Source organism: Mus musculus, chromosome 1 (genome assembly GCF_000001635.26).
Source record: "Mus musculus strain C57BL/6J chromosome 1, GRCm38.p6 C57BL/6J".
Lineage (NCBI taxonomy): Eukaryota > Metazoa > Chordata > Mammalia > Rodentia > Muridae > Mus > Mus musculus.
The window spans coordinates 161,058,631-161,070,682 of NC_000067.6; the positions used below are offsets into that span (position 1 = coordinate 161,058,631).

General features: G+C 41.5%; 1 protein-coding gene across 3 annotated transcripts in view; it reads right to left on the reverse strand.

The window, feature by feature from the left end:
• Nucleotides 1–12,038, reverse strand: part of Dars2 (aspartyl-tRNA synthetase 2 (mitochondrial)) — a 33,089-nt gene extending 21,051 nt beyond the window's left edge. Inside the window, exons 1-7 of one of the 3 annotated variants that reach the window (XM_006496758.3) lie at nucleotides 11,290–12,038; nucleotides 10,450–10,549; nucleotides 6,595–6,661; nucleotides 4,617–4,718; nucleotides 4,152–4,247; nucleotides 2,106–2,229; nucleotides 1,415–1,461 (exon numbers count right to left, since the gene is read on the reverse strand). In XM_006496758.3, coding sequence (XP_006496821.1) covers nucleotides 1,415–1,461; nucleotides 2,106–2,229; nucleotides 4,152–4,244 — 264 coding nt within the window. In that variant the 5' untranslated portion in view covers nucleotides 4,245–4,247; nucleotides 4,617–4,718; nucleotides 6,595–6,661; nucleotides 10,450–10,549; nucleotides 11,290–12,038. The remainder of the gene's footprint in view (nucleotides 1–1,414; nucleotides 1,462–2,105; nucleotides 2,230–4,151; nucleotides 4,248–4,616; nucleotides 4,719–6,594; nucleotides 6,662–10,449; nucleotides 10,550–11,289) is intronic. The other 2 variants (NM_172644.4, XM_006496757.2) reach the window with 2 other exon arrangements.
• Nucleotides 12,039–12,052: the final 14 nt, after the last annotated feature.

Genomic DNA, 12,052 nt, shown 5'->3' on the forward strand with positions numbered 1-12,052 from the left:
AGTCCTTAAACTGTTTTTTTTTTTTTTTAAGTCTACAGATTGAATAAATATCAGGGCTTTTTTTTTTTTTTTTTAAAGTCTCAGTTCTCTTTTTAACAGGATCTTATTATGTGGACAAAGCCAGTCTGAAAGTTGTAATCTTCCTGCCTTAGCTTCCCAAATACTGGTCTTATAGGCATGCATCGCCTCGCCTGGTTCTTTTCTTTTTTTCTTATTAATATAGCAAGCCCCAAGCCAACCATATTTTGCTGATTTCCTGAAAAAGTCCAGGAAAAAAGAATTCATAGGGAAGAGGCACAGTGGAGAGATCCTTCCCGGGCAGTGAGGATGAGGCTGATCCACCCTCAGGCAACAGGCCCTGCAGAGGAGCTGCTGCTCTGGAGTGGCTCCTGTGGTATGCAATAAGTCTCCCACAGTGGCAATCCCACCCTTTGCGCCAGCCCCCAACCATGGCAGTCCTAGCCCCAATGAACATAGCTGCAGTGGCAAAACTCCTGGAATAGGTGCTGCTAGAAAGCTAGGGACAAATGAGGTGAGGGAGTGTGGAGCCACCATAAGCTAACGTGTTCTCCGTCAGTGTCCCTGGTCATTCTATCATCTTTGCAGGCCGTGGTCAGCTTGACAGCTCAGCGAGAGGGTGGAAGGGAATTGGAACAGGTTTAGGTTTAGGTTTATAGGGTGGAAGGATTATTGCAGGACAGGTGCTCCGAGCACACACAGGAAGAGATGCCTAATCTGCCTCTTTGAAATTTTTATATTTTTTTAGTTGATACAATTCTTTTCTATTTTTAAAGATTTCATTTTCATTTTTTTGGTTGTGAGCCTTAGCTTTTAATGGCTGAGTTATCTCTCCAGCCAAGGACTTTCTTTTAATTATGGGTATATTTTTCTGTCAGTATGTGGGGCTGTGTACATGAATGCAGTGTTTACAGGCCAGAAAAAGGTCTGATTCCCTGGAGCTCAAGTTTTAGCACACAATTAACCGCTGAGCCATCCCTTCAGTCCAGTTCAGACAGGTTTTTTTGTTTGTTTGTTTGTTTTTTGAGACAGGGTTTCTCTGTGTAGTCCTGGCTGTCTGGAACTCACTCTGTAGACCAGGCTGGCCTCTGCCTCCCAAGTGCCGGGATTAAAGGCATGCGCAACCACTGCCCAGCGAGACAGTTCTTAATGAACAAGGTTTTAAAAAAGCATTCATTAATGATTTGCATCTAGGAAACTCATGGGAAAGAAACTTATGCAGAATAAAAATATTTTGATTCAAAATGTTAACTCCCATAATTTTCTCAATTCTTAAAATAAGATCCTGAGGTAGTAATAAAAGTAAATTAAAATGGGCCAAGTGACTATAAAAGCAAAGCGATTGCTTGTATAAGGAAGAGGATATCAATAGTAAAATGGTAAGTAATATACATACTCCAGGGGTCCTCTTAAACAAGGTTGGGGTTTCTATATCCACAAACCCTAAAAAGAGAGAAAAATTAGCAATTAGGAATTTGCCAAGTATTTCAAGAGTGAAACACAAGTCAGAGGCTCCCTTTAATTCGGAAGACACCCGAGGTAAGAAAGACAAACGCAAGTTGGCTTCTACATACCAAGAAAGGTAAGACTTTTACAAACGGTAACTGCTCACAAAGCTGATATTCATGACAGGAAACGATCTGGAATATCTGATGGATTCCTGTCTACTGCAATGCTCTGGTGTTAGAAATGCTTTGCCGACATAGCAAGGATGAAATGAGAGCAAGCACCCAGGAGGGCTCTGCTTGACTCATGCGAAATTTCAGACCTCCCATCAAATGCTGTGTAAGAATGATAAATAATTATGCTAATTTGGCTAGGCATCATAGTCTACACCTGTAACCCAGAATTCGAGAAGGGCAGGAGGGGGTGCTGGGGAGGAAACTTATGACACAGAGACAACCAAAGACTGTCCTCATTAGTGAAATACTACTAGTAAAATACTAAGTACTGTAATAGACATTATCACCTTTAAAAGAATGTGTCTGTGACCCAGTCATCACAGTGATTGATCATACACTTTGGGGACATGTGACCCAATGATGCAGGGAGTATACAATAAAACAGAACATGCAGGCTTCCCTTACCGTGCAGATTACAGAGATATTCCCGCATTTTCATGACCATCTGCGACCTCAGCCGCAAGTTGTACTGCATCTGGAAGCTGCGCAGATCTAAGTAGCGATACTGCAAACGGAGCGCCTCTGTTTTCTACACAAATGAAGATTTTTATGCGTAAATATTTTTGAACATTAAAAAGGTACTTAACTTTAATTTCCTTCATTTGCATTTACTTATTAGTAGTGTTGGGGTGTGTGTAGGTGTGTGTCTGTGTACATGAGTGTAGATGCCCTTGGGCCCTGGAGCTAGAGGTATCCTCAGGAGCTGGAGTTACAGGCAATTGGGAGCTGCCTGCTACACACGATGGACACAAACTCAGGTCCTTCCTAAGAGCTGAGCTTAATCTCTCCAGCTCAGCTTTGTATATTTTCAAGGCTGTAAATCCTTGTATTCATCTTTGTGCTTAGAACTTAAGAAAAAAGTCCTTTAATGTGGGTAGCTCAATTCTTTCATACCAGAAATAGAAATAGTAAGAAAAGTCTATAACTTCTCTTTCTAAATGTTTACCTTAGCAAATTATTTTCTTGTCCATAATAAGGTCAATGTTGTAATTATATTGATTTTTGCATTCAATGAACTTAAATATAGGACTTAGTGGCCATGTAATTAAGAATTTAATAGAGCAGGGGAAATCACTCAGTTGGAGTTTGGTTCCACTTCTGTCAATTAGTAACATACGATGACAAAAGCAATTTAAGGGAGGAAGGGTGAATTTGGCTCCCAATTCTAGGTTACAGCCCATCACTGCAGGAGAGGCAAGACAGCAGGATCATCACACCCACAGTCAAGAGCAGAGAGCAAGGACTGAATGCTGCCCGCCAGTGCTTAGCTTACTCCTTCTCACTCAGGCCAGAGCCCAGGCCATGGAATGTTGTCACCTACATTCAGGGCTTGCTTTCTCATATCCATTAATTCAATTAAGAAAATTCCCCTCACCAGGCGGTGATGGTGCACACCTTTAGTCTCAGCACTTGGGAGGCAGAGGCTGGTGAATTTCTGTGAGTTCGAGACCAGCCTGGTCTACAGACTGAGTTCCACGACAGCCAAGGAAACAGAGAAACCCTATCTGGAAATCAAACCAAACCATAGCCAAGCAAACCAAACTGAACAAAATCAAACAAACCAAAAACAAACACTTCCAACCCCAAAAGAAAGCATGCTCAGAGGCCAATCTAACCTAGACAACCCTCATTGAGGCTCCTTTCCCATGTGATTCTAGGTTGGGTCAGGCTGACTTAAAACCAACCATCACAGTTAGTAAAGTACTTGTCCTGTGAGCACAACCACCTGAGTTCAGTCCTCAGGACCGAGGTGGAAGCTGGGTGTGGCCACACACTGCGATTCTAGCACAAGCAGGCGCAGTCACGGAGACCCTTGGGGCTTTCTGGCCACCCAGAGCCACCCAGACTGTTGTACTTGGTGAGTTCCAGGACAGTGAGAGACCCTGATTCCAATAAAAGGTGGCCAGTGCCCAAGGAATCACCTTCAAGGTTTTCCTCTGGCTTTCACAAGCACACATGTGTGCACATGAGCACACACAAACACCTTCGTAGATTAAAAATTAGGTATATATTCCAGACATAGTGGTGTACTCCTTTAATCCCAACACGTGGGAGGCAGAGGCTGGCAGAACTCTTGAGTTTGAGGCTAGCCTGGTCTACAGAGTGAATTCCAGGACAGCCAGAGCTACACAGTGAGATTCTATCTCATTACTGTTAGAAGTTTCAACTTAATGGGAAAAAGATTACCCTATGCAACTCTGCCATTTCCAATAGAAATTTCCTTTCAACACTTTAAACAATAGCAATGGAAAAACTTGAACAATAGAATATTTCAAATCTTAAAGACAGAATCACATTTCAACCTGTTTGCACCTTAAGAACATAGTTAGCTGTCAGTACTGTAGAATTTAAAAAATACTCATTTTATAGAAGGTAAACTTTTACTATAAACATTCTGGGAATTTTCAGTCACCTTCTGGATAGTGGATTTTGTTAACACGACACCCTCACCTTCACAAAGTCTTTAATCTCAAAGGGCAGCTTTTTGCAGGCATTCAGGAGCTCAGCTGTTTTAACTTTGATTTCAATCTCACCCGTCGGCATTTTCTTAGAAGAAAAAGAAAGAGCTATTTTAGAAAGCCATTTTTCAGGACAAGTATTCGACACACATTTGTAAAACACATGTATTCGTATACATGTGCAAAAGGGGTCAAGCTATATTGTAGATTATGAATAATAAAAATCTATATAATCTTTACATTATTGTTCCTATGTCAGCAAATATCGTTATGTATTTGTCAAGGCTGACAGACATTTTTTTTGTGCACACTTAAGTGGGTGTGGTGACATCTGCGAGTTCATTTGTGGACCTGAGGAACTCAATGCTGTGTCCACAGGGACTCAGTCTATGTTGTTAGTCTATGCGCAGACACTGAAAATGTACAAAGGAAAGGTTGCATTCCCCAGACTACGAACCGGATTCTCTTGTCCTGGAGGACGGGAGATTACTGTCCCAGATACTCTCACCACAGACTCCACAGGGGCTTCACACAAAATCCTCCTCACAGATGCGGCTGACTGCAAGATAAGGGGTGGAGGGAAGTTCCAAAACTAAATGATCTTACAGAAATCTTCAGTAAGTCAACAGTTTAGAAAAATGATATTCACAGCTTGTGTGCTGTATTGATGTTATTACAAGAGTTAGTAAATCATATTGTTATTTTAGCTCTATACAATACAGCCAGTAAGACCACCAAGAATCCTCCCCCCTCCTTTCTTTTGATAGGCCTCTCTATAGAGTCCACACTGGCCATGAACTCTCAGCCTTCCTGCCTCAGCTTCTCGAGTACTGGGATTGTATGTATGCACTACCATGTCCACTGGCTATTTTTTATTTTAATTAATTAATTATTTTCTTTTGAGACAGGGTTTCTCTGTATAGCCTTGGCTGTCCTGGAACTCACTCTGTAGACCAGGCTGGCCTCAAACTCAGAAATCCGCCTGCTTCTGCCTCCCAAGTGCTGGGACTAAAGGCGTGCACCACCACTGCCTGGCTAATTAATTAATTTTTGAAACAGGGTTTCACTATCTAGGTCTGGCTGCCCTGGAACTATGCAGACTCTGTGCCTCAAACTCAGAGATCCACCTGCTTCTGCCTGAATGCTGGGATTAAAGGAATATGCCATTATGCCTAGCTTATCAGCTACCTTTTATTTTTGAGACAGATTCTAAATTGCCAGGCTGGCTTCATTTTGTGTGTGTGCGTATGTGCGTACTTATCTGTGCACACGCCACAGTCTGCATGTGGAGGTGAGAGGTCAGCTTGTGGAATTGATTCTCTCCTTCCACCACATAGGTCCCAGGGTTGTCAGCTTGGTGGCAAGAACCTTTATCTACTGTGCCTCTACCAAAGTCCTAATCACACCTCTCCCTTTGGTATACTTTCATGTATATATGTGTGTGTGTGTGTGCATATGCATGTATATGTATACACACACACACACACACACACACACACACACACACACACACACGAGATAAGGCCTCATGTAGCCCAGGCTGGCCTTGACTGGCTATAATGCTGAAGCTGATCTTGAGTTCTTGATATCCTTGCATCTGCATCTGCCTCCCACTGATGTGATTATAGGTGTATGCTTCCATGTCTGTCTTATATTTTCTTTGAAAGATTATTCTTAGGTTGTCTTTTTTATAAATTTCATCTTCACATTTTGCATCCTTTATTGATTTCTTTAGTAACTGATTTGTTTATTACATTTATTTTGTATGTGTGTGCACACACAGGCAACTCACATGAGTGTACCATGTGTACCATATATAGAGGTCAGATGACAGCCGGGCGTGGTGGCGCACGCCTTTAATCCCAGCACTCGGGAGGCAGAGGCAGGCGGATTTCTGAGTTCGAGGCCAGCCTGGTCTACAAAATGAGCTCCAGGACAGCCAGGGCTATACAGAGAAACCCTGTCTCGAAAAACCAAAAAAAAAAAAAAAAAAAAAAAAAAAAAGAGGTCAGATGACAACTTGTGGGAGCTGTCTTTCTCCTTGTACCGTATCGGTATCGGTTTTGAACTCAGGTTGTTAGACTTGCTGGCAGGCACCTTTAGTGTATCCTCTGGCTCCACAACCCTTTTGTGTAGTTCTTTACACAGTACAGAAATTAGCTCTTTGTCTCTGGTATTAGCTGTTTGCTAGAGTTACAGATGGCTGTGAGCTTCCATGTGAGTGCTGGGACTTTATCCCTGGTCCTTAACAACAGCAGCAAGCACTCTTAACTGCTCTAGCCATCTCTCTAGTTCTTTAGTTTATCATGCATTAATGTTGTATATAGTAGTCTTCATTTTTATTAATAGCTAGTTCCTGAATGATCAAACTACTTAGCTTATACTACCATCTTACCAAAGAAGCTTTTAGATAATGGTAGGAAATCTTGTGTTACCTCATCCTGGGGAATGAGAATCTGAACAAGGCCGTGGCAATCTCTTAGGACTAAGAAGGTGTTCTGCCTGGATAACGGAAAAAAAAAAAATTAGAATATAGTCTCTCAGCTCAAAATTTAAAGACAAAAATCAGTAATAAAAATTCATATAAAATGTTTTCATTTTTATGATTATGTACTTTTATAAGCTGCATTCATGCAATTATCTTACACCCTTTTCTTTCTTCCTTTCCTTTCTTTTTTTTAAAGAAAAGGTCTGGCCTTGTTGTCCGGGTTGTCCATGAACCTGAACCTGGCATCTTGTTCAGCTTCTTTAGTAGCTGAGATTATAGGCATGTATTGCCACAGCTGCCAAATTGTTCTTTTCAACTTGGATTTCTATTAATTATTCGTATAGCTGCTAATTTGCTATATGTGACTCATTAATGACAACGTAGATTTAAATTTTTCTTTCTTTCATTTTTTGAGACAAGTTTTCACTGTTTAGTTGTGGCTGGCCTAGAATTCATGCCTCAAACTCACAGAGATCTGTTTGTCTCAGCCATGTCAGTGCTGGGATTAAAGATGTGCACCACCGCTGGGTAGTGGTGGTGCATGCCTTTAGTCCCAGCACTTGGTTGGCAGAGGCAGGCGGATTTCTGAGTTCGAGGCCAGCCTGGTCTACAAAGTGAGTTCCACGACAGCCAGGGCTACACAGAGAAACCCTGTCTCGAAAAACAAAAAACAAAAAAACAACAACAACAAAAAAAAGATGGGCACCACCATGCCTGGTGAGATTTTAAGTTTTTCAATGTCGTTGTTGCCAACATTTTTTTAAGTGTCAGGAAAGCATGCAATCACTTGTTTACAGAGAAATCCCTAAAGGAGCCCCTCAGACCTGTGCTCCAGGCTCTTAAAGCACTGTTAGTAGCCGGTTGAGAAAGCAGCAAAGGTCTTTATTGAACTAGAAATTGGAATCATGACAAAGACTACTTATCTTTAAGGCTTCATTCGAATTTCGAGTACGTGTCTGTGTGTGGTATGTACATGTGAATGTAGGGTTCCTGGAAGGCCCGTGGCATGAAATGGCCCAGGAGCTGGAGTTACAGGTAGCTGTGAGCATGATAAAGATGCTGGGAACCCAATTCTGGGTCCTCTGCAAGAGCAGTGTTCATCCTTAGCTCCCGAGCCATCTCTCCAGCCTCTGAAAACGTTTCTTGATCTTGCCTGCCACTTAGAAAAGGAATTTCTCATAAAAGGAAATTGAAGACTGTGGGTTTTGTCAACAGTCGTGAGATTTGATAGGTTCTGCGGGAGAGTTGCCTTTCTTCCTGATGCCCTTCTTCCTCCTTGTAGAAGATGATGAACTATCTTTCTCATTTGCTACAGCATCTTATAGGAACTGAATGCACTAAAATCAAATAAGTCATGGGATTATGGCTGTAATACATGGTCTGGAATCAGCTTTAAGTACACCCTGTGTGCAAACAATGATTTACTAATTATGACAGTTAGGGCTGCCTGACTTAATTTTTGCTGTAAAGGACACCAGCTACATCATACTGGGGCCACTGTTCTCAAAAGCAGTTGGCTATGAAGTCTCTTCCCTGAGGGAACTAATGTTCCAAGCAGGAATCTAGGCACGACAGTTTTAGTCAATTTAGGAGTATGGTTTTACTTCTATAGAATAACTAACAATTAGATTGCTGGAAACTTATAATAACTGATAAATGTAGACACGTCTTTAATCCCAGCACGCAGGTGGCAGAGGCAGGTAGACTTCTGTGGGTTCTAGGCCAGCCTGATCCATACAGTTAATTTTAGGCCAAACACTGTAAGACTCTGTCTTCAAACAAAACAAAAGGCTGCTGTTGTATGGAGTATGTGGAGTCCTTGCAGAGAAAAAGTCTAAATTACAAGGTTTCAACCCAAGTCAGTGAGCTACATTAATCAGCTCAACATAAAAAAAAGAGCAAATCCAGGGCTGGAGAGATGGCTCAGCGGTTAAGAGCATTGACTGCTTTTCCAGAGGTCCTGAGTTCAATTCTCAGCAACTACATGGTGGCTCATAACCATCTGTAATGGGATCTGATGCCCTCTTCTGGTGTGTCTGAAGACCATGACAATTTACTCATATACATAAAATAAAATAAATCTTTAAAAAGAAAAAAGAGCAAAGCTGTGTGGGGCTTCTGGGAGCAAGCCCTACCTTACTTCTATTTGCCTATTCTTTCCTATGTCCATAATCACAAGAATGGAAGACATTCCATCAGTAAGCTACTATTAGTTAAGAAAATAAAAATATTTTTCACTGGCTTAAGTCCTCACAAGAAAATTTTATTAATTTTGTAAACTTTTCTTTCACATAGTATAATCCAAAGATAATACTGTAGAGAATTAGAAACATTTGATTGGGCATATTCCTCCCTAAATAGAAAGAGATAATATACAATTTTTAAAAAGATTTATTTATTATATGTAAATACACTGTAGCTGTCTTTAGACACATCAGAAGAGGGCATTAGATCTCATTATGGATGGTTGTGAGTCACCATGTGGTTGCTGGGATTTGAACTCAGGACCTTTGGAACAGCAGTCAGTGTTCTTAACTGTTGAGCCATCTCTCCAGCCCTCTTCTTTTTTTAAAAAGATTTATTTATTTATTATATGTAAGTACACTGTAGCTGTCTTCAGACACTCCAGAAGAGGGAGTCAGATCTTGTTACAGATGGTTGTGAGCCACCATGTGGTTGCTGGGATTTGAACTCAGGACCTTCAGAAGAGTAGTCAGTGCTCTTAACCGCTAAGCCATCTCTCCAGCCCTCTTCTTTATTTCAAATAGTTTATTTATAAAGGGAAAACCAGGGCTGGAAAGGTGGCTCAGAGACTTAGAGTGCTTCTTGCTCTTCTAGAGGTCCCAGCTTTAATTCCCAGCACCCAGATGGCAGCTCACAACTGTTGGTAACTCTAGTTTCATGGAATTAGACACCCTTTTCAGGCCTCCATAGGCATCAGATATGCATACAACCAAACATACATACAGGTAAACTACCCATAGACATAAAATAAACATAAATACCAAGGGAAAGAGAAGCGACCACCAATGTGCGTTCTCTAGGCCTTTTGGAAAGCAAAGAGGCATTCCTTTGTGACTCTACAAGGATGATACTGCAGACATTAAGGGAAAGAATACAGTTTAAAAAAAATGCTCCAAGAACGTTACTATGGCAAAGCTGTAAGAGTCTACACTGTCACTCAGCACAATGTCGACGGTTATATACAAGCAGTTTAAGAACATGATTCTTGTCAAGACAATTAATGTTTGCATCCAGCATGCTGAACACTCTAAGAGCCAAGGTAGCGTCTTTCATGTGACAAACATCAACCCACATTTTGAACTTCTTTAGAGAGTTAATATGCTAGTATGCTTCAGAACAGAAGAGAGGAGCAATAAGAAACACAGCAATGAATGGGCTTTGAGCCTAATGGATGACTGCTCCCAGTTTTAAGCTTTTTTTTACTTACATTTTGAATGAAGTAAACTTGTTTTCCTATGCTTCTGCAGCTTCATAGCTGCCTCACAGAATCCTAGTCTATTCCCACTTACTGCTTATGAGTTTTGTAAACTCTGCTCAGGATTATTTCAGTCCTCCGGTGGGTCACGTTTTATCGTTATTCCCTTTAACCGATATTAGTACTTACTGGGAATAACACTATTAGACTTTTTCAAAACAAAACAGAACGGAAAAGGCAGTGACTTCCGAGAAATTACAAAAGTGGCAAATATTATTCTCTGCCTGGATAAAAACTAGCAAAGGTTGGAACTATTTGGGAAAACGACCTCCATGTATTCCTGAACCATTTTCTTCAGTTTACCTGCGGTACTGAATCCATCCACACAGAGTGACTTCTTGGCCTAAGTGGGACGAACGCAACTCTCCACATGTGTTGGTCCGAGCAACAAAGCTACTGAATTCTTTAAGAAGAGAAGGAAAAAGCACTTTAAAAGGCATCAGTAAGAATGTTTGTAGTTTTCTTTAAAAATACTCTCCATTCATGATGTATCAGCTCTTTCAGGTCAATGGGTGAAGTTGTAAAAATTTTAAATTAGATGTGTGTGTGTGTGTTTATGTGTGCGTACCCACAGGTATGTGGGCTCACATGCCACGGTGCCCCTGTGGAAGTCAGAGGACAACTTGTTGGATTCTGTTCTCTTCTTCCATTCACAGTGTGAGTTTTGGGAGTCAACTCTGGTACTCAGGCTTGGCAGGAAGTGCCTGAAGCCACTGAGCCATCTTGTAGGTCTGATGTAGTTTATAAAATAGCCTAGATTATACAATATCCCTATTGTGTTTACCTGCACAAGTGTCAAGGCCCAAGCAAATAACTGCCCCAAAGGAAAATTTTGCCTTCTGTTTAAAAATCTAAACCTTGTACATAAACTAGCACTTGAAGGGACATAAAATGGTAGCTGTCCATTTTGGTAAGTGACATATAATTTTAGAAATTACCTGCTTGACAGTGCAGTTAGTATTTAACTTTAGTACAAGTATAGTTTATAACAATCATTTGTAAATCAATAAACTATTAGAAAAGATTTTATTTAAATTATTACTTTAGTTTTTCTACTAATAGTATACACTACACAGGCTATCTACTTTTTTTTTATAATCAAGGGGGGGACCTTAATTATAACTAATCAAGAGAATGAATGACCTGGTATTAAAATGCAGTTAGAATCAGGGAAACAAGCTGTCAAAAACAGGCGGAAGCTCGTAGCTGCCTTCACCTGGAATTCTTTGTGAACTCAACGCCAGATTTCTGGAAAGAGAACCCCAGATTGGCCGCATGGTCTTCCCGATGGGTCTGGATAAACCCCTGCATAGACGACTTAACCAAAAACCAAGATACATGTTGAAGTCCCGGGATCCGGAGAGACAATCACGAATCCCACGCTGCAGGTGTGGTGGTGCTCAAAACTCGGTTTTCGGAATACCTGGGAACCCTTAAAATTCTAGTTCCCACGCAAATGCATCCAGACCCTGCTCCGCTGAACGTTCTAGTATCTACAAAGTAGATTGACCTGCAAGGTCTCCAGAGACCTTAGGTGAGTGGGTAGGGGGAAAGCCTTTGCTTCCTTCAGTGCATCAGTTCCCACTTTAATTAAACAAGGCTGAGCCCCGAAGATGCCTCAACAGCAGCGCCAGTGCCAGAGCGCCCCAGCCGGAAGGCCGGCCACCAGGCGCGCGTCCTCCCTTTATTCCCACGTATCTCGAAGGTGACCAGGGCATAAGCAGAAATATAAGGAGGTGCAGCCTCGTGTTTCAACTTTCCCAAACCTGGCGGCCCATCCTGGATTTTCCTGAAAGGTGAAGACGAACAAATCCAAACAGCTCTGAGGTTCAAACCCAGACACAAACCACATCCACAAGCCAGTCCCTCTGACGCCCGGCGAGCGCCAAAGTTACGCAAGGATTCC